This window comes from Hylobates moloch, unplaced genomic scaffold (genome assembly GCF_009828535.3).
Source record: "Hylobates moloch isolate HMO894 unplaced genomic scaffold, HMol_V3 SCAFFOLD_11, whole genome shotgun sequence".
Taxonomy (NCBI): domain Eukaryota; kingdom Metazoa; phylum Chordata; class Mammalia; order Primates; family Hylobatidae; genus Hylobates; species Hylobates moloch.
In genome coordinates, this window is record NW_026652286.1 from 84,276,982 (window position 1) to 84,299,177 (window position 22,196).

Consider the following 22,196-nt stretch of genomic DNA (forward strand, 5'->3'; position numbering starts at 1 on the left):
ATTTTCATTGTTATAATCTCTTTTTCTTCAGTTTTAGGAAAAATCATGGTTTTCACATCAGATTACTAAATCTCTGATGCTTTGATTAAAATTTCATCATACTGTTTTTAAAAATGTTTAACCATCTGCATTTATGATGTCCTATCAGGCTACAAATAGGAACTTGAGTGTAAATATTAGGAAACACCTAACTAGTAAATCCTGTGCATAATGGTAGCAGAGAGCAGAAAATTATATGAAAATAGAATTTTTTGCAGAGAAATAGTCATGACATATTTACACTCTGTGTTACAGTTCCAAGATGTAGTCATTATCTTTTTTTATTTTATTTTATTTATTTATTTATCTATTTATTTTTTTATTTTTTTTTATTTTTTTTTTTATTGAGACAGAGTCTTTTTCTGTCACCCAGGCTGGAGTGCAGTGGCATGATCTCAGCTCACTGCAACCTCCACCTCCTGGGCTCAAGCAATTCTCCTGCCTCACCCTCCCATGTAGTTGGGATTACATCCGGCTTATTTTTGTATTTTTAGTAGAGATGAGGTTTCACCATGTTGGCCAGGCTGGTGTTGAACTCCTGACCTCAAGTGATCTGCCCATCTTGGCCTCCCAAAGTGCTGGGATTACAGGTGTGAGCCACCACACCGGGCCACTGCAACACATTTCTATGTAATGTTTAAGATCACTGGGGTAAGGCCATAGTTGTATGTCAGTGGTAGATCTTGTGGCGTATAAATAAATCACATTGAATTTGAGAGAAAGAGAATAGATGACAATTAATTTGAGAATGACGTTTCAAGCTAATTTTTAGAATATAGAAAATGTAGATTTTTTTCTTTATTCTATTCAGCAAACATTAAGTGCATGTCCTACCCAGACAGGAGTCAGGAAGGGCTTTCTTAGTGAGATGATACTCTGAAATTAGTCTTGAAGGATGAGCAGGAATTCGTACAGTGAGGAGGGTGGAGATGTTCAGAGGGAACAGTAAGGGCTGTATATAGGAAGCTCCTCTCAGTATGGAATAACTAAAGTAACAGGTGTGTGTGTGTGTGTGCACGCACGTGCATGTGCATCCACATGCACAAGGGAAAGAGAGATACTTCTGTGTAAATGCTTAAGGATTCATCACATTTTTGCAGCTTCATAGTGTTCCATATAGTATAATTATATGCCATAATTTGTTTAACCATTCCTCTATTAACAAACATTTGTCTTCTGGTTTGGGCTATTTCAAATAATGTTGCACTGAACAAACTTGTATGTGTTCTTGCAAACTTGTGAATGTAATTCTGTGTCAAAGGTTAAGGTTTGGTTTTGGTAGTCACCATTGATAAATTTGAGTACACACCTTAGGTCTGAGCTAGGACCAGTAACATTTCATTATATTTTATAATTTTTGAGCCCTCATCTATTTTGATTAAATTAAAGATGTCTTCAGTTTCCAGTCATATAGGAGCTTATTGTGCCATGGTAACAACTTTGGGTTTTAGTCCGAGTGACGTGGGAAGCCATTGGAGGATTATTGGCAGAGGACTGATATAGCTGTTTCTAAAGATTGCTCTGGCTACTCTGTCAAGAATGGAAGACAGATGCAAAGATAAAAGGAAAACCAGTTAAGAAACTATTCTAATTGTTCAGGCAAGGGGTAATGGTGACTTGCACTAGAGGAGGATTGATGCAGTTCAAGAAAAATGGTGGGATCCTGGACATGTCATAGTTAAGAGTTGAAAGGATTTGTTGATGGATTGGATGTGGAGAGAGGGCAGGGTGTGGAGATTAGCTCTAAGATTAGAGTGGCATCACAGATAACCATGAGTAGACAGCTGATAGTTGAGGCTACACATCAGGGTGCCTAATACTTTATTAATGAGTGAATAGCTGATAGATAATTCAAGAAGGAAATATATAAAATGAAAGTTTTAAAGAGAACAAGAATTACAGTTAACTCCTTTACTGTGACTCACATGATTCTTTTCTCTATGCTTCCAAGCAGATCTCATTTTAACTAGAATACAACTAGACTGGTTAAGAGTTTGGACAGGGTGAGAGAGAGAGTGTGTGTGTGTGAGAGAGTGCTAGAGGAAATACATTTGTATGTGTATATTTATTTCTCTCAGAATCTAAGTGTCTATCTCTCAGAATCTAAGACTTGACGTCAGAAAAATTGTTGCTACTCATCTGTTTAGAGATATTACAACTTTATGGAATTGTGTTTAATTAAAATTATTATTTTAAAAACTTCTTCATTTTAACTTCCATATAAAATTAGAAATGTTTTCCCAAAATCAGGCATGGTGGTGCATGCCTGTAGTCCCAGCTACTCTGGAGGCTAAGGCAGGAGAATCGCTTGAGCCCAGGAGTTCTAATCCAGCCTGGGCAACATAATGAGACCCCCCCATCTCTTTTAAAAAAAAAAAAAAAGAAAGAAAGAAAAGTTTTCCCACACCAAAAAAATACTAATAGACTGAGTTGGACAACTTGGTAAACAAGCAATTAGGTTGTTAATCCTTAGCTGTCTTCTGGCTATGGCAATTTACCCAGTATTTAGACTTTTTGGCCTTTAGACCCTGACTTGGTTTGCCTTTTGAATGCATCATTTCCTTAACCCCCTCCCATCCTCTCTGATCTTGGCTCCCTTTCTTTCCAAACCCTGCTCCACATTTTCAGCTCCTAAAGTATCTTTTCTACCTTTTTTAAAACTTCTTTAATTGATACATAATAGATGTACATACTTTCAGGGTACATGTAATAATCATATAATTTGTAAAGATCACATTTGTGTAATTGGGATATCTGTCACCTTAAATATTTGTCTTTTCTTTATGCTGAAACCTCCTATTGTAATTATTCTCCTCCGGGTGTTTTGAACTATACATTGGATTATTGTAAATTATAGTCACCCCACTGATCTATCCAACACTAGGTCTCATTTCATCTCTCAAATGGTTGGTTTGTGCTCATTAATCAGCCTCTCTTCATCCCTCCTCCCTGCTGCCACTTTTGCGCCTTTAATCTGTGTGTTATGGAGATGCCCATATTTGATAAAACTCTGTCCCATTCATGGCACAAGCTGCAACCTAATTATAGTAGTTTAAAATACTGTGAATGAAATGTTTGTCATACATCTGCATGATTAAATTTTCTTCGTGAAACATAAAGCCAGAAACTCACTGCATGTGAGTTATAAATCCGTGGTGGCACTGACAGCTTAATCCTGCATATTTCAAAGAATCAAATCCAAAGGGATTGACAGATCACTGGCTTTTTCCAGCTTGTCTGGTTAATAGACACCCTTATTTATATAAAAGTTTAATGGTCCACAAAATATTTGAATAGCACATGAGGTAATCTGTTTGAACTGTTGGGAATATTAGTGCATGATGAACTTTAAAGTAGAGAAAGTTCAGAATTTCTGCAAGGCTTGAGCTCCTCTTGGATTCATGCAGTTCTAACAGGACTAAGTGTACAATCAAAATTATAAAAGAATCATAATTTTTTCTTTTTTGATGGTTGGCAGAGCTAACTGGGGCTTTATTTTGGAAAAAAATAATTGAACTGGTTTTTAGTTGGGGGCATGGGCAAGAGTGGGTACCCCAGGCAATAAACTCCTCCAGGGGGGCTGAAGGCTAGGGCTGAGCCTCAGGTGGGTCTCCTTTTCCTTATGCTCCCCTGCACAGCTGCCTCACCAACAGGCTCTGGGACAGCCATAGAAGGAGGTAGGCAGGGAGGAGCTGCCATGGCTGTTCACTTGGACAGGACATCAGAGGACTCGGACACCAGCTTCCCATCACGGATCTTGATCTTCTTCACAATCAGGCCCCTGGAGGAGCTGGGGCAGCTGAAGGAGCCAGAACCCCCACCAGAACCAAAGCTAGAGCCCAGGCCATAGTTGAGACCAGAGCTTGTGAGGCCCCTATAGGCCCAGCTCAGCCCACCTGAGTAGCCACTGGTGGTCTTCCTATGGATACTCATATTCTGCATCCCAGACTCCAGCCAGCTCTCCTTGCCCTGCAGCAGCTTGCAGTAGGTAGTGATCTCAATGCCCAGGGCTAAATTGATGTTCACGAGCTCCTGGTACTCATGCAGCTCCCACACCATGTCCTGATTGGCCCATTGCAGGGCGGCCTCCAGCTCCACCAGCTTGGCGTTGGTGTGCTTAACAGCCAGCTCCCCACATACTGCTCAGCATCTGATGGCAGCCTCCAGGGAAGCCCTCTGGTCTCTGAGGCCCTTAGCTGATGTTCTGGGTCATCTCTGAGATCTCTGTCTTTGTGCAATGCAAGTCATCCTAGTGCTTTCCAGATAGCTTCTGCAGCTCCTCATACTTGATCTGGTACATGCTCTCAGCCTTGGCCTGGCTGTGATTGGAGATGTCTTCATACTGGGCACAGACCTTGGTGATGATGCTGTCCATGTCCAGGGAACAGCTGTTGTCCACGGACAGAACCACAGATATGTCCAAGATCTGGGACAGCAGCTCCCGGATCTCCTTCATACAGCTGCTTGAGGAAGTTGATCTCATCAGTCAACCCTTCCAGGCGAGACTCCAGCTCTGCTTTGTTCATGTAAGCTTCATCCACATCCTTCTTGATGAAGACAAATTCATTTTCCTTCTCTGTATGCTTGTTGATCTCATCCTTCTACTTTTTCTTGAAGTCCTCAAGCTGCCTCTGCATATCACCAAGCTCCACCTCCAGCTTCAGCTTCTCTGACCCAGAGTGTCCAGCTGCCACCGAAGGGTGTTGATGTGGCTCTCGAACGTCTCATCCATGCTGCTCCCAGCCATCTTCTGCTGCTGCAGGAGGCTCCACTTGGTCTCAAATGCCTTGTTCTGCTGCTCCAGGAACCACAACTTGTTGATGAAGGAGGCAAACTTGTTGTCAAGGGTCTTGATCTGCTCCTTCTCCTGGTTACACATGGCCTGGATGTTGGGGTCCACTTCCAGCTTAAAAGAGCTTAGCAGGCTCTGGTTTACCATAATGGCTGTGATGCCCCCCATACCACTGGACCCAGCATAGCCTCCACTCAGACCTATGCTGGCCCTTAGGCCACCCTGGAACCTGCTGCTGCTGCCCACCAGGAGAAGCTCAAGGAGCTGATTCAGGCACCAGGCCTGCTCATGGAGGAGCACCTGCTGAAGGCCCGGGGGCCAGAGGTGGACACCTTGTAGGACTTCTGGGTCACCCTGATGGACACAGTGGAGGCAGGAGTGGCCAAACCAGACAGAGATTTGAGAAGGAGCAGAAAAGCTACTTCTAGATTATAATTTACTTTTGATTAACAACCTCATAATAATTGGATAGTTAAATAGTGATTAGATTAAGCATGTCTTAATTCCTAGAAAGCAAAATGAATTTACCATTAAATTATTTTTTTTTCCTTCCACTAGAAGAGGAAGGAAGATGGTAGAAAAGATTGATTGGAAAGGTAGGTCAGAGACTGTCAAGAAGCTGCTGACTAAACACCTACAAGGTAGTCAGAAAACTCTTGCTCTGAAATCTGTAGAAACAACACCTTCAAGAGGATACAAGGACTTTTAATGTCTTTCGAGTCCTAGAACGATGTTTTTTTTTGTTTGTTTGTTTTTGTTGTTGCTGTTTTTTGTTTTTTTCTTGAGACAAAGTCTTGCTGTGTTGCCCAGGCTGGAGTGCAGTGGTGCAGTCTCGGCTCACTGCAAGCTCCGCCTCCCGGGTTCACGCCATTCTCCTGCCTCAGCCTCTCCGAGTAGCTGGGACTACAGGCTCCCGCCACCACGCCCGGCTAATTTTTTGTATTTTTAGTAGAGACATGGTTTCACCGTGGTCTCGATCTCCTGACCTCCTGATCCGCCCGCCTCGGCCTCCCAAAGTGCTGGGATTACAAGCGTGAGCCACCGCGCCCGGCCCTAGAACGATGTTTTAACTTTGGTAGGTCCAGACCTTTGAGCGAAGGACGCAGAGTAAGACACTTTCTAAACTCTCTTGATTCGACCACTATTCGTTTAAAATCTGGCTTTAACAAAACTTAAGGGTTAGTGAGAAAGATACCAAACTGTATTTTTGAGTACTGTATTTTAAACTTGCCTTTATTTTAAACTTTGTGCATCAGGATTACATAGCATGTTTGGTTTCCCTACGAGTAATGATTGGAAACCCATTCTAATCTCTTAACTGGTTAGCTACACTTGTGGTTCAAGACTAACCACTTAAACCACCTGGAGACATCATTAAATGTAAATATTGAATCTGCAAACCCAACTCTATGAAGTCATGTCTTTTTGCTGAATATGAACTTTTAAAGGCCACAGAAGAAAACCTTGCTCAAGACTACCTGTTCCTCTGTTAGTCAGAGTCATTATCACTAAGTTCTTAGAGCCAGCAAGTTTTAGAAGTGTTGTCAGTTTCTTTTGCTGTTGTTGAAAGAAACATTTATTAAATAGCTACATGGTCACAAGGTTTGATATCCATTCTGTCATTTGATTGTATTTCTGCTCTCTAAGTACTCCTGTTTTGGCACATTACTGCTAGCTTTGTGAAATGTCAGGTCTTGTTTTCTGAAACTACCGTAGGTGGAGATCCAGGCTCTCCTCCCTGTGTTAGATCCCTGAATACTGCCCAAACTGGAGCCGTTTACCTTTGACTTTCCTGTGGGCCTCTTGGATTTGTTCTGTTCTGGCTTCTAGCAATCAGATATTTTCTACTTAGGATGTTGTCCTTTCAGCCTCACTGCTGAATGAGAAGCAATTTCAGAGCTGCCATTCCATACATCTAACTTCTCTCCAGTCCTAAAACAAGTGCCCTCAGAATTTTTGTACTAGAAATTACAGGGTAAGAGATTAGATAAAAATAAGCCAAAAGAATATTTGAAGTCACATTTTTATATAAAACTGATAACCTTTGAAGTATTAATATTGAATGAAAAAGCATCCTTAGAGAGGCTGGGTGCGGTGGTTCACACCTGTAATCCTAGCATTTGGGAGGCCAAGGCAGGTAGATCACCTGAGATCAGGAGTTTGAGACAAGCCTGGCCAACATTGTGGAACCCCATCTCTACTAAAAATATAAAAATTAGCCAGGCGTGGTGGCACGGGAGCTACTCAGGAGGCTGAGGCAGGAGAATCACTTGAACCCGCGAGACGGAGGTTGCAGTGAGCTGAGATCGCACCACTGCACTCTAAACTGGGCGACAGAGCTTTTTTTAAAAAAAAAAAAAGAAAAGAAAAAAAAAGCACTCTTAGAGGTTATGCAGTTATATTTAGAAACAGGCCTACAGAGACTAAGTGATGGCCCAGGAGCTGAGAACAGAGCCCAGTGTTTTCCACGTTAGTCCATGTTGTGGAAATATCGTCTTTCATTTATTGCTCCCTTGATTTAGGAGTTAGCCATAACTAACCCCTCTGTCTCTTTTATCTCCCTATATTTCTGGTATTGGATCATATGATTCTTCATATGAACCAGTTGTCTCCCTTTCCCAGTATTGAACTTGGAGATAGAAGGCAGTGGGTAAGTCTGGTGGGTGAACTGGCTTGGAAAAAGTGCTCAAGTGACTTCTTTCTGAGAGGAAACTTGAGACTAGTCTTTTCTACATCATCTTACTTAATGAGGCTAATAATTAATATAGTCCGCATGAATAGTTCCCAACCAAATGTTTTTCAAAGCCAATCAGGTTGGTCTTAATATCTAAAGATGTCATCCAGATGTGTAAAAATAATGCATGTATAATAGTTAAGGAACCCAAAATACCACGATCGTAAATTGTGTAGTGAAAATGTTCAAAAGATGTCTTTGTACAATTGTGAGTTTTATAGCTGAGTAAACTTGTTTCCAATATTGGAAATTGTATACCAGTCATATTTCTACTATGATAATTTTTTTTTTTTTTTTTTTGAGACGGAGTCTCATTCTGTCACCCAGGCTGGAATGCAGTGGTGCAGTCTCGGCTCACTGCAACCTCCACCTCCCAGGTTCAAGCGATTCTCCTGCCTCAGCCTCCCAAGTAGCTGGGATCACAGGCACATGCCACTTCACCCAGCTAGTTTTTGTATTTTTAGTAGAGATGGGTTTTCACCATGTTAGCCAGGCTGATCTTGAACTCCTGACCTCAGGTGATCCACCCACCTCAGCCTCCCAAAGTGCTGGGACTACAGGTGTAAGCCACCACGCCCAGCCTCTACTGTGATAATGTTAAATAACAAACAGCCTCTAAAATTTAGTGGCTTACATCAACAGATATTCTTTGTCTATGAGTTATTTAGGGTTACTCCATTTCAGGCTATATGATTGGGTTCATATCTACTCCTCATGTCCCTCATTCTACATATGCTTTTCTCATGGTAGATGATAGAAACATAGGAGATGAAATCAAAGCACACACATTCTCCATGACCAAAACCAGAAGCAACAAGGCAGGGATATGCACCACCTGTTCTACTGGGAGGCATTGCAAAGTCATGTGACGAAGGGTATGGATAAATCTCTTACAGGCAGGGAGTAAAGAAATGGGAAAAGTAATGTACTACAGCAGTATTTCAACCCTGTCAATTCATCACTGAATTCACCATCCTCTTTGATTTCTAGGTGAGCAGATAGTTTTGGTTTTTGCAGCTGGCCCTTCCCTTTCACTGTTTTCTTTCTTTTCTCTGACAAGTGACTTCATGATGTCATTATTACTTACTGTGTAGGACCTCAGTAAACACATCATAGTCAAGCCACTAGCTAATAAACTAGGGCTTGACTTTTCATGAACTTGTTTTCCCGAGAACTTTGATTTACTAGTTAGCTAACTGTATTGAAAAAGCTTCATTGAAAAATTGTTCCTGCTCAGCACAGCTTAATCTATATTCTTGGGTTCCCAGTGCCAATTTTTTTCTTTCTTCCAATTTTTATGTTAGGTTCAAGCGAGTACATGTGCAGGTTTGTTACATGGGTAAATTGTATGTTCCTGGGGTTTGGATGTACAAATTATTTTGTCAGTCAGCTAGTAAGCATGTACCTGATAGGCCATCTTTCAACCCTCACCCTCGTCCCACCCTCCACTCTCAAGTAGGCCCCATTGCCTTTCTTCCCTTCTTTGTGTCCCTGTGTACTCAATGTTACTCAATGTTTAGCTCCTACTTAGAAGTGAGAACATGCAGTTTTTGGTTTTCTGTTTCTGCTTTAATTCACTTAGGATAATGGCTTCCAGCTGCATCCATGTTGCTGCAAAGGATAGTATTTCCTCCTTTTTATGGCTGTGTAGTATTCCATCATGTATATGTATTATGTTATTTTTATCCAGACCACCATTGATGGGCATCTAGGTTGATTCCACACTTCTGCTATTGTGATTAGTGTGTAATGAACATACACATGCATATATGTCTTTCTGGTAGAATGATTTGCATTCCTTTGGGCATATACCCAGTCATGGGATTGCTGGGCTGAACAGTAATTCTGTTTTACCTTCTTTGAGAAATCTCCAAACTGCTTCCCACTGCAGCTGAACTAGTTTTTATTCCCACCAGCAGTATATAAGCATTCCCATTTCTCCACAACCTTGCCAGCATCTCTTCTTTATGGACTTTCTAATAACAACCACTCGGACTGTTGTGAGATGGTCTCTCATTGTGGTTTTGATTTGCATTTCTCTAAGGATTAGTGATGTTGAGCACATTTCTGAATGAACCATCCAGCTTGGCTTCATTGTTTTTTATTCTTTCGCCTGAAGAACTCAAAGAAAGAAGTAAAAGAGATATATTTGCCCTTTGATTTATGAATGAATGATGATGTCTTAGATCTCAAATATTTGCTAAAAATGTAGATATCTTTAGAGTACTTCTATACAGAAACCAAAATATTAAAATTAACAAATCTGCTTCCTTCATCAGTATCTTATTCTCCAATTTTGACATTTGAATCCTAATTCCTAAAAATTGAATGTTTTGGTAAATCATAGTCTGTTCTTTAGACTACATTTCTTTCCTTCTTAAGAAATAATTGCTTATCAATATAGCTATCTGGATGTATTTATCTGTGTAAAGAAGGTGTTAGAAGTGTGACCAGATTGCATTTATAAATATTATAACACTACCATAAATTGAGTAAATAGCACACAATATCAGTAGTTCAGCTTAGAGTGACTCATTTGTCAGTCCAGTCATAGTCATCACTTAGAAATAATTCACAACAGACTTTGAGGTCCTAGAGAGATGATAAAAATAGGTGGGATGAAAGTACCTATTTGGGGAATTGTCTGGAATGTTTAATACTATCCAGATGACATCTTCATAACCTGGTAGTATTAAATGTGACTCTGGCACTTTCCCAGGCTATTCAGTTATTTTTTTTTAATTATTGCCTAAAAAAAACAGCTCCAGGACAGTTAATGAAATGTTACTACATATATTGAAATCAGTAAGAAAACCCAGCTATTGTTCTGGAATTATATTAAGAGAGTTCTGATGTTTCAGACAGTATCTCATCTTGTCTGTAAGCCAGTATTGCCTCATGACATCTTTTCTATTATTGTCTTGAAGTACTGATTAAAGTTGTTTTTTGTTTTTTGTTTTTTTTGAGATGGAGTCTTACTCTGCCACCCAGGCTGGAGTGCAGTGGCATGGTCTCAGCTCACTGCAACCTCTGCCTCCCGGGTTCATGTGATTCTCCTACTTCTGCCTCCTGAGTAGCTGAGATTACAGGCGTGTGCCACCATGCCCAGCTAATTTTTTTTTTTTTTTTTGGTATTTTTAGTAGAGACAGGGTTTCGCCAGGCTAGTCTCGAACTCCTGACCTCAGGTGTTCTGCCCACCTCAGCCTCCCAAAGTGCTGGGATTACAGTCTTAAGCCACCACGCCCAGCCTAAAGTTTTTATTATTTAATCTTCTTTTCTTATATGTACTTGTTTGCATTGGGGACTGAATTTTATTTCCTGGTGGTTCCCACATTAGCATTTAGGACCATAGTCATAGAGGTGCTTAAATTTTTTGTTTTAATTTTTGCTTAACGGGACTGTACAGATTATTAACCTGAGTTCACAGTTTCACATTATTTTTCAGTGCTTTTTAAAAATGTAAATTAGGTCAAGTCTCTCATCTACTTAAAGCCCTTAAGTGGCTCTCAATATTTTAAGATACAGACCCCCTTGTTAGGCCTAGAAATCTTGCTTAGTTTGACTTTCACTTCTTCAGTTTCATCGTATGCCTTCCTCCTTCCCTGTTCTTTATGCATTAGCCTCATTGGTCTCCTTTCAGTTTTGTGAATGTGCTGCACCTTTTTTTAGAATGCTTTTATCCCAGTTTAAATAATACCTTCAAAAAGAAGCCTTTCATGATCACCGTATCTGCAGAGGCCTCACCCAGATGCTTTCCAGTTGATCATCCCTTACCTCTAGCATTTATTGCCCCCTGAAATTGTAATGTTTGTCTGCTTATTCATTGTCTTTTTCTCCACTCAAATGGAAGTTTCATGAGGCCAAAGTGCCAAGCATCGTGAGAGACACAAATAAGTCACTCAAATATTTGTCAAATGGAGTTTATTCTTCAAACTCAAGTAGTGTAACTTTCTTTCTTAATTTGATTCCATGAGGGAGAAAGCACTGTGCTTTGAGATTGACCTGAAAAAGAGTCAGGACAGTTGAGGGCCCTGAGTCCTGTGCTACTGTGCTTATCACTCTTAGGTAATTGATTTTATTCTCATTGACTGAGATATTTAGGGTGCTTTTTAAGATCTTTACATATATATGGAAACTGGCAAAAAAAATTATGGTTTTCTGCGCATGTTTATCAGCCTTGATTTGCCCTATTAAATATTTCAGAGTTAGAATTATAAATTTCTTACTAATGTACATTTTATGTTGTAAGTACTAGGCTCTTATTTGATGCTGCAGACAGCATGATATTTTTATGTGACAGGACAGGATAAAGAAATTGCTATGTATGGGCAGAAGCCAGTAGGATAGATGTGGAATAAAAACCCCTTTAAGGGTTCTTTGCCATCAAGTGCCAGTTCATGTACAGAGCAATTTAAGGTATGACTCTCCCAGCAAAAACAAAATTTGTGGTTTTTTACTGAGAAATCAGAGTAACCCAAGGCCTGAATAACTTGCCCACCATGACACAGCAGTGAAGAATAGAGCCTCGGTTCAAAATCAGGCTTGTCTGACTCTAGAATTTATTTCTACTACATTTTGAAATCTTCCTAAGTAGAAAGAAATCTAGAAATACATGTATTTTACTTACATGTTTTATTAAAGATGTGGAAAATGTTTGAAGTCATCTGTTTGATATCTGTTACTGTCATCATATATTACAATCTAGTAGCTTCTATGCGGGGATTATAAATAATTTTAGAAAAGTTTGACTATATTTGCTTTTAATTAAACCAGAAACTTGAACATATAGTCATGAAAGTCAATTGTAAGTAACCTTGAAAACTTTCAACTATGTAACTAAAAATTCTCAGAAGACCATGGTTTGCTTCAGTAGTTGCACATAGCTTGAAGAACTGATTCAGAATCTGACAGATGCGAACAGCCTAATGTAGGGAAATTGCTGAAAGCACAATTAAATTGCCAGAGTATACCACAAGCAACAATTTCCTTAATTTTTGTCGAACACACAATTTGAAATGATTATGTGCTTACAAAAACAAACAGAGAAACGCAAAGTGTTTTACAATCTGTAGTTTTATATTCATAAATATATCTCAAGGTTAAAAGTTTAATATTATAAATAGCATTATAACCCAATATTTAAAATTAGGGTAACCCACATTATCCTAATTAATATAGAATCAGACACCTAATCCATTTTCTGCTAGTGTTCACATGTCAGGTGGTACATATATCGATGTGCTAAAAACAGTTCAAATTATTTCATCTAATGGGACTTCCTTTCTCAGTAATATTCCAAGAGTGATTGGCAAGAACCAGCACAAGCTGAGCTGTCAAGAAGTCTTGAAGTCTTGATCTACAATAAAAAGGGTTTTTTTGGCCAGGCATGGTGGCTCACACCTGTAATCCCAGCACTTTGGGAGGCCAAGGTGGATGGATCACGAGGTCAGGAGTTCAAGACCAGCCAACATGGTGAAACCCCATCTCTACTAAAAATACAAAAATTAGCTGGGCATGGTGGCAGGCACCTGTAATCCCAGCTACTTGGGAGGCTGAGGTAGGAGAATCATCTGAACCCAGGAGGCAGAGGTTGCAGTGAGCCAAGATCGCACCATTGCACTCCAGCCTGGGTGACAGGGCAAGACTCCATCTCAAAAAAAAAAGTGGTGGGGGGTTTCATAGTAACATTTTTGTACTGATTAAAAGAAAAAACTGTTAGAGGAAAAGACGAGTACAGATTTAGATGTGAAGATTGAAAATAATAGCTCTTCAAAATATTTTAAAGAGAGCAAATTAGCCAGTTTTGATTACCTTATTGGAGCTTCATCGTTCATAGTGGTCATATTCCTGAAAACACTGTTTCTCTTCAAATTTAGTAACTAGAATTGTGAAGTCTGCAGATTTGTGGGTTAGGAATCTCTTGCCAGGATTTAATTGAGTTTTTTTTTAAAAAAAGATTCTTTAAGCATAAAATATTAAATTGGCATCAACCTTTTTACTTTACTCCAAAATTACAAATTGATGAAATTACAAATTAAATCCTTTTAACATAATATTAAATATTTAATTCCATAAATTATTAATCTTTTGTGCTATTATTCAGCTCCGTCTTTGAGGAATGCTAGTAATTTCTGACTAAGAACATGAGGCTTAAAGATAGTCATGCAAAGATTCTCACACCCCTGAGACTTGAGGGAACTCAGCTGTCTGGGTTTCCTGCACTTCTTTGATAAGATGCTGGGAAGGCTGCCTTTTATCCCTGGGGGAAGAGAAGGGATACCACTAAGCAGTGACGACGATGATGATAGCAACGAACATTTATTGAGCATTTATTATGTATCAGGCACTATGCTATGAAATGTACTTATCTATAAGTGCAGACTGAAAGCATTGATTAATTATACTATATATAACTTTAATGTGTATAACTTGAAATCTGCGTGTTGGGGCACCAGCCTTCAGGGTTGATAGAAGATGACTCTTGGATTTTTGAGGTTGACTGACTGTAAGATGATAGTTATAGTGACTTAGAAGGTGGTAATGAAGTTTATAAAAAGAAAGATGAGCTCTGTCTTGATAACATTGCAGTGGCAGAAAGAAAATCTGTATAAATACATAATTAGGTAGCTGTTGAAATGTCAAATATCATTGGCAAATTTGGAGATTATTCTTATAAAAATTCTAAGGAATGAATGAAATCTCCCAGGGCAGAGTTTCTTAACCTGGAATTAAACCTAAGATTTTATAGACCTCCTTGAAATGATATACTAAATTGTATATGTGCATGTGTATGTATGTATCATTTTTATTAGACTTTCAGTAGGATCTGTGAGCAGAAGGCCCAAGGCCAGAGTGTTAAGATATCTCTTGACCGGGGTAATGAAAGGCACCCTGAAACAGGCACTAAATGAGAAGATTATGAAAAAGAACTAACATCATTCAGCTAAGAATAAAGCAGATCCAAGCTTAGCCACATGAAGGTGATAGTTTTTTTTTTTTTTTAGAAATGATATTTCACTATGTTGCCTATGCTGATCTCAGACTCCTTTGTAGTCATTTATTATGGTGCTTGAATCGTGAAAGAAAGAAAAAAGAAAGCTGGGAAATAAACACACAAATCTTAATGGTCATCATTGGAAGTGGCTAGCGTGCCAACTCCTTACTTTAAAAATTGGTACTTAAAGAGGAAGAATTAAGCATTCATTCTTCCCCTATTAAAGTTTTTTTCAGAATAATAACTCTAGTTGACAAGAAAAAATACTTCTCTACAGAAGAATTTCACCTAATAAACGTGACAGGAATCAATTTAAAAATCACAATTTTGCAACCCCTAATGAAATCACTGATTCATGTAACAGCCACTAATGAATACTAAAACTGTTCGTGCTGTGGTTCTCAAAGTCAGGCCCCTGTTCCAGCATCTTAAATATCACTTGGATACTTCTTTAAAAAATACGAAATCTCAGGCTCTTTCCAAAACCAACTATGTCAAAAACTCTAAGGGTAAGTCCCAGTAAGCTGTGTGTTAACAAGCCCTCTGAGGGTTCTGACAATCATTGGAGTTTGAGAACCATGATATTAGGAGAAAGATTGATAAGAATCTTTAATTGAAGGATCAGGCTCTCACTCCCAGTACTTACTGACCAATCTTAGCACTCCTAAAAGAAGAACCAGATGTTATATTCCTCCTAGTAGAGGCACCTGTGATGTATTATTGCCACTCCCAAAAGATACTAAGCCTGAATCTATTCAGTCCTTTATAGAAACTATAGGAGACGGAAGAATAAGTTAAACAGTAATGTGAGGAAGCAAAGGACAAATCCAGAATGTGGGATGGCCGACTCAGTTTCTTCATGTCAGTGGCATAGGAAAGAGGGGGAGCGTGAAAGTAAGGGTACTGTTCCAGCGTAAAAGGGCTCCAGAAACAAAATAAACAAATATAAAATGTTCATCTTGGTTTGTATCCCGATTCAAACAAGCCAACTATGGAGATTTGAATTCAGACTGGGTATTAGATGATAATAAGGAATTCTTAATTATGTTAGGTTTGATAACGATATTGCACTTATGTAAGAAAATGTCATTTTTTTAAGAGACACGTAGAAAAGTATTTAGAGTGAAACAAATTGATGTCAAAATTTGCTTTATGTTACATGAGGAAAAAAGGATAAATGAAACAAGTATGACAAAATGTTGATAACTCGAATTTGGGTTTTATTTAATATGATTTTATGTATGTACAAAACTTTCATAATAGAAAATTTTAAAAGATATCTGTGAAATAATGTGTTTATTAGGACATTTCTACCTATGCTAACCTTCATCACAGTGTATTATAATTGCCTGTTTACCTTGCCTATGCTAGTATTTCTCAAACTATCAAACTGTCAATATTGAGTTTAAATTGGCCATTCTGTTGCAGACCATGATTTTTGTAAAATGGCAATAAAAAATAATGACCAGAAAAGCAAAACTGGAGGGGATGTTGACATGCAAAATATAACCTTAAAAGTTTTCATTATTAAAGTTAACAAACATAAAATTACATTTCACTTAAGAATTAGAACCAACATAAACATAGGAAACAAGAATTTTCTAAAAACTGTATTTATTCATCAAAAATACATAAGCAGATATGAGAGCTATCTGGCTGTGACATCTGTCACTCCACTGATCGCCAGGGTTGATTCGGCTGATCTGGCTGGCTAGATGGCTGTCCCCTTCCTCCCTCACCCCTCCATGTGTGTCCCTCCCAAAGCTGCATGCTCGGTCGAAGTGGACAACCATCCCCAATAGAGGAGGACCGGTCTTTGGTCGAGGGTATATGAGTAGCTGCACTCCTCTGCCAGAACCTCCAAACAAGCTCTCAAGAATACACACATAAGCAGTTAGTATAGACAATTGCTATTACATTCATAAGTTTGTTCTGTAATCATAAGGTTTTTATTTTTTATTTTTATTATTTATTTATTTATTTTTGAGACAGAGTCTTGCTCTGTCGCCCAGGCTAGAATGCAGTGGCGCGATCTCGGCTCACTGCAACCTCCACCTCCCAGGTTCAAGCGATTCTCCTGCCTCAGCCTCCCGAGTAGCTGGGATTACAAGCACCCCCCACCATGCCTGACTAATTTTTGTATACTTAGTAGAGACGGGGTTTTGCCATGTTGGTCAGGCTGGCTTCGAACTCCTGACTTCAGGTGATCCGCCCACCTCAGCCTCCCAAAGTGCTGGGATTACAGGTGTAAGCTGCCACACCAGGCCATAAATAAAGTTTTTAATGTGAAACATGAATGTGCTTTTTGTATGTTAACTTGAAGACCATGTGCATTAACTTGAGCTTGGATTTTGTTCCTCGAAGGGATTGATGTATGCCTAAACAAATTTTATTTGCAGCCACAGGTTTCTGGCTCACTTACTTCTATTACTGATTTCTCAGCAGATGTTACAGTTTTCAGGGATGCCTACACTGCAGAAATCATAAAGCATGGGGAAGATAATAGATACACCGGAATGCCTGCCGAGATTTTCACCTAGAGAGTGAAAGTGCCACTTCTCTAAATAGTTTGTCTCTGGAATTTAGACCATTTTTCTCACACTGTGTGTTATACATTTACTGATAGGTGATGATTCTGTCTTTACATGGTAACTTTAGATTCAGATATACCATGCCTTTGTTTTTCAGACAGTGCCCTTCCTGATGCCACGTTTCAAAGTTTTTCTTTCCCCTTGCCTGTGGTACTCCCGATTTGGACTGATAGCTTCAAAAAACAATAACAATAGATTCCACTGTGCTTCCCGGGACTCGTTTTGTAGTCAGTAGTTTGGGGTCTCTTTCTATATATGTAAACTTCCACTTGTTCACATTAAACCTGTTAGATTTCTCTGTGTTGCCAAAATCTCAAAAATCTTTCCCACTAACCTCCATTGACTCAGCATTTTCTTCAGGGGGAAAAAATAAAAGGTTGTCTGTTTGGACAAGTCAGTCATTTGTCCATGAAAAAATGGTCTCATTTAGGGTACAGCTTAAATAGCGTTTTGTGTGGAATCTTAGGAAAGATACTATTAACTACTCAAAAGATACTCGCTTACAGAAAGCATATTGCATTCCCCTTAGTAGGTTATATTTGTCCAAAGGTCCGTATTTATAGTGGACTTCCCAGCTCATCCAGTGTAGAAGTGAGCCTCTGGTTCGCTCTTATGCAGAGAAGGCACATTGTCTACTTGCCAGTTCTTAATCTGTCTCTGTTGGCAGTTTGGACATTTTGACTAAAAATTATGCATACTTGTTCTTAAGTGATCTGTTCTCCTTTAGAATTATGGATAGCTACTTATGCAGGTTCTGCAAAGGCAAGAGGAAGATGTAATGAGCTGACCATCTCAGTTTCTGATGCCAGCCCATAAAAAAGAATAAAATGCCCACTTACATTTAAAGCCTGTAATATTTAGAATATGGCTAATAGCTAAGTACTAAGAATTATACATAGGATGCTTTGTGCTTATGCTTAATGCTAAGCATTGCAGAGTACGAAAGAGAATAATACGGTTCCTGTCTTCAGGAAGCTTAAGTGAAGTTGTCTTTAATACTTCAAAACACTATGTGTTACAGCAGCAGTCCCCAACCTTTTAAATGGCACCAGGGACCAAGTAAGTGGAGGGCAATTTTTCCACAGACCTAGGTTGGGGAGGATGATTTGGGGATGAAACTGTTCTACCTCAGATCATCAGGCATTAGTTAGATTCTCAAAAGGAGCATGCAACCTAGATCCCTCACATGTGCAGTTCACGATAGGGTTCACATTCCTGTGGCAGGGGGCCAGGTTCCTAACAGGCCATGGACCAGTGCTGGTCCGTGACCCAGGGGTTGAGGACCCCTCTTTTAAGGTAAGGGCTATGTGTATACACATGTGTGTGTACCTTGGGATATTTGTGATACACATGCAGATTATTACATACAGTGTGAGGCAGTGTATGATAAGTAACAAGGTGTTGAGAGAACAGGTTATTTCTGTTTGAAGTGAAGAGGGACTATTTAAGGTCAAGGTGGCATTTAATTAGAGTATTGAAAGGATGGTTAGGGTCTGGTGTGATGGCTCACACCTGTAATCCCAGCACTTTGGGAGGCCAAGGCAGGAGGATTGCTTGAGTCCAGGAGTTTGAGACCAGCCTGAACAACAGAGTGAGACCCCATCTCTACAAAAAATAAAATATTAATAATTAGCCAGATGTGGTGGCGTGCATCTGTAGTCCCAGCTATTCAGGAGGCTGAGGTGGAAGGATTGATTGAGCCCAGGAGGTTGAGGTTGAGGTGAGCTACAATTGCACACCATACTGCACCCTGGGCAACAACAGAGTGAGGCCCTGACTAAAAAATAAATAAACAAATAAAATAAAAGGATGGTTAGGATTTCAACAGGAGTCTAGTAAAGATGCTTAATGTAATAAAAAAAATATGTCAAATATTACAGCCCCAGATTGACTGTTCAGTCACCAGTTGTACAAATTCAGCCAGATTACTTAATCCCTCTGATTGTCAGCTTTCTCATCTATAAAATGGGAATTGAGTAATAGTTATCATAGAAGGTTTTAGAAAGATGAAATGAGACACTGTGATATGAACATGCTTTGTAAAGTATAAAGTATTGTGTAAATGTTAGTACATTTTATGGTAAGTAGGCCAGGCATGGGGGCTCACACCTATAATCCCAGCACTTTGGGAGGCCAAGGCAGGCAGATCACCTGAGGTCAGGAGTTTGAGACCAGCTTGGGCAACATGGTGAAACCCCGTCTCTACTACAAATATAAAAGTTAGCCAGGCGTAGTGGTGTGCACCTGTAGTCCCAGTTATTCGGGAGGCTGAGGCATGAGAATTGCTTGAACCTGGGGAGCAGAGGTTGCAGTGAGCCAAGATTACACCACTGCACTCCAGCCTAGGTGACAGACAAGACTCTGTCTCGAAAAATTAAAGAAAAAAATACATAGTAAATATTGAGAAGGACATGTGCCAAAGGCAGGGAATTTAAAAACCAGTAAGCTAGTAAACACTAGAGCAGAAAATGTGTGCAGGTGACTGGGAATATTGAGTCACTCATACAGTTCCCTCGTTAGGACAATTATGTTAAATTTAAAAGTCTTTCAAGATTTGTGTTGATCAAAAGATAATTTCAGAGGACTTTCAGGTCTTTGGGTGAAATGTTAATGAGTGGTAATGTTTAGTTTTATTGAATTGATGTACATAGTTACATAGAATTAAATTTTCAGGTAAGTTGCTTTAATAAAGATTATAACATTGCATAAAGATAGTATATCTTGCAAAATATATTTGTCTTATAGTTTAGAGAATATGGTTGTCATGACAATGTTTGGTTTAGAGCACAAATCTGCCTGTTCTTGGGTAGATGAGAATTCCTTCCAACAGCACAGGGCATAAATTATTTAAGCTACTTCCAGGTATCACCATATCTCATGTTACAGGTGGTTTGTATAATAATTGCATGAAACCAGTGTTTCAGAAAAGATGTCTTCTGTGTGACAAGATGTCAGAGAATTCATTTATTTCCTCTGTTTTACATAAATTTTATTTTTTTAAAGTGTGAAATAATAAGCTTTTCAACAAATAGAGTACCTAGACATTTAAAAAATCATGTTGAGTTGTTCTGTGAATATTATGCTGCTTGCTGCTGACTGGTCTTGGGCTGTCACCATTTATTTGGACTCCAGTGAAATATGATTAGAACTACTTCTCCAGGCTGGGCACGGTGGCTCACACCTGTAATCCCAGTACTTTGGGAGGCTGAGGCAGGAGGATCACGAGGTCAGGAGTTCGAGACCAGCCTGGCCAACATGGTGAAACCCCATCTATACTAAAAATACAAAAAGTAGCTGGGCATGGTGGCAGGTACCTGCAATCCCAGCTACTCGGGAGGCTGAGGCAGAAGAATCATTTGAACCTGGGAGGTGAAGGTTGCAGTGAGCTGAGATCGCACCACTACACTCCAGACTGGGCAACAGAGCAAGACTCCATCTCAAAAAAAAAGAAAAAGAAATACTTCAAAGTCAAGAAACTTGGAAAACACCATGTTACTTTATCACTAATTATTGTTTTTTTTTATTTTATTTTTTATTTTTATTTATTTATTTTTTTTTTTTGAGACAGAATCTCACTTTGTCACCCAGGCTGGAGTGCAGTGGTGCCATCTCGGCTCACTGCAAGCTCCGCCTCCTGCATTCACACCATTCTCCTGCCTCAGCCTCCCCAGTAGCTAGGACTACAGGCGCCCGCCACCATGCCCGGCTAATTTTTTGTATTTTTAGTAGAGACGGAGTTTCACCGTGTTATCCAGGATGGTCTCGATCTCCTGACCTCGTGATCTGCCCACCTCAGCCTCCCAAAGTGCTGGGACTACAGGCGTGAGCCACTGCTCCTGGCCAAAAAAAAAATTTTTGAGGAAAAAAATTTCCTGACTACTAATAGTGGAGTTATTTTATGTTGGTGACTAATTCTTAATCCTCTCTTCATTTATAGACTATCTTGCTAATCATGGCCGGTTAAATGAGTCTGAAGCCAGGCGAAAATTCTGGCAAATCCTGTCTGCTGTTGATTATTGTCATGGTCGGAAGATTGTGCACCGTGACCTCAAAGCTGAAAATCTCCTGCTGGATAACAACATGAATATCAAAATAGCAGGTAACTGGGACACAACTGGCTCTAATATGATCCGATGTGAGCCACTGCACTCAGTGTGTGGAAACAGACCTGCAGGCGCAGATTCAGCAGCATTTCTACCTGGTGACATCAGGCTTTCTCAAAGTCTATTTTATTCATTTCCTTAGTTCTGTGTGTAATTAAAAGTAAGGGAATGAGTTCATTATTAATATACACAGGTCAGAGCTACATCTGGGGTCTGATGTGTCCAGATTCCATTGGCAGGGTTGGGGGGGGGTGCTCTGCTGGAAGAGGTACATTTATCTGAGTGTCAGAGTGATTGGAGAAAGGACAGGGCTGGAGGAGCAATACTGATTGCTGGTACTCTGGCCTGCTCTCCTAATTATGACTGATGGCTACAGCCAGAAGCAGAGAAAAAGCAAAAGAAGTGATGGAGGTAGAATGAGAAATAGTTGAGACAGAAAAGCACCTTTCCTTGCTCTGATACGATAGGGTTTTGATTTATAACATGAAAACTAAATTGGGTAGAGATTAGTTTGCCCGTTTTTCTCCTTGCCTTTTCATAATTGTAAAATGTTTTATTTTATATTCTCAGTCTCTTTATTTACATAGTCAAAACTCATTCACTCAATAAATATGTATCAGGTACTATGCTATGTTAAGTACAATATGATATCTGGAAATCATTTCACAACATATCCATATATAAAAATAACATGTACACCTTGAATATATACAATTTTTGTCAATTACACTTCAATAAAACTGAAAAAAATACAATAGTTGCAATTTTAAAAGTATATACAAACTGCAGTGGGAATATAGGTGAGGGAACAAGCAGTCTACCTGAAGAGCCAGGGAAGCTTCACAAAGAAGGAATTATTTGAACTTAGACTTGAGACAGAAGTTAGAGAAGGTTGTCAGGAAGATAAACAGAAGCAGAATGTTGCAGGCAGGTAGACAGATT

General features: G+C 39.4%; 1 protein-coding gene and 1 pseudogene across 6 annotated transcripts in view; one reads left to right on the forward strand and one right to left on the reverse strand.

The window, feature by feature from the left end:
• SIK2 (salt inducible kinase 2) overlaps positions 1 to 22,196 on the forward strand; it is a 136,284-nt gene that overhangs the window by 72,181 nt on the left and 41,907 nt on the right. For all 6 annotated transcript variants that reach the window (XM_032167348.2, XM_058446666.1, XM_058446662.1 and 3 more), the window contains one exon: positions 21,089 to 21,250. In XM_032167348.2, coding sequence (XP_032023239.1) covers positions 21,089 to 21,250 — 162 coding nt within the window. The remainder of the gene's footprint in view (positions 1 to 21,088; positions 21,251 to 22,196) is intronic.
• LOC116477211 (keratin, type II cytoskeletal 8-like) lies at positions 3,745 to 4,773 on the reverse strand (annotated as a pseudogene).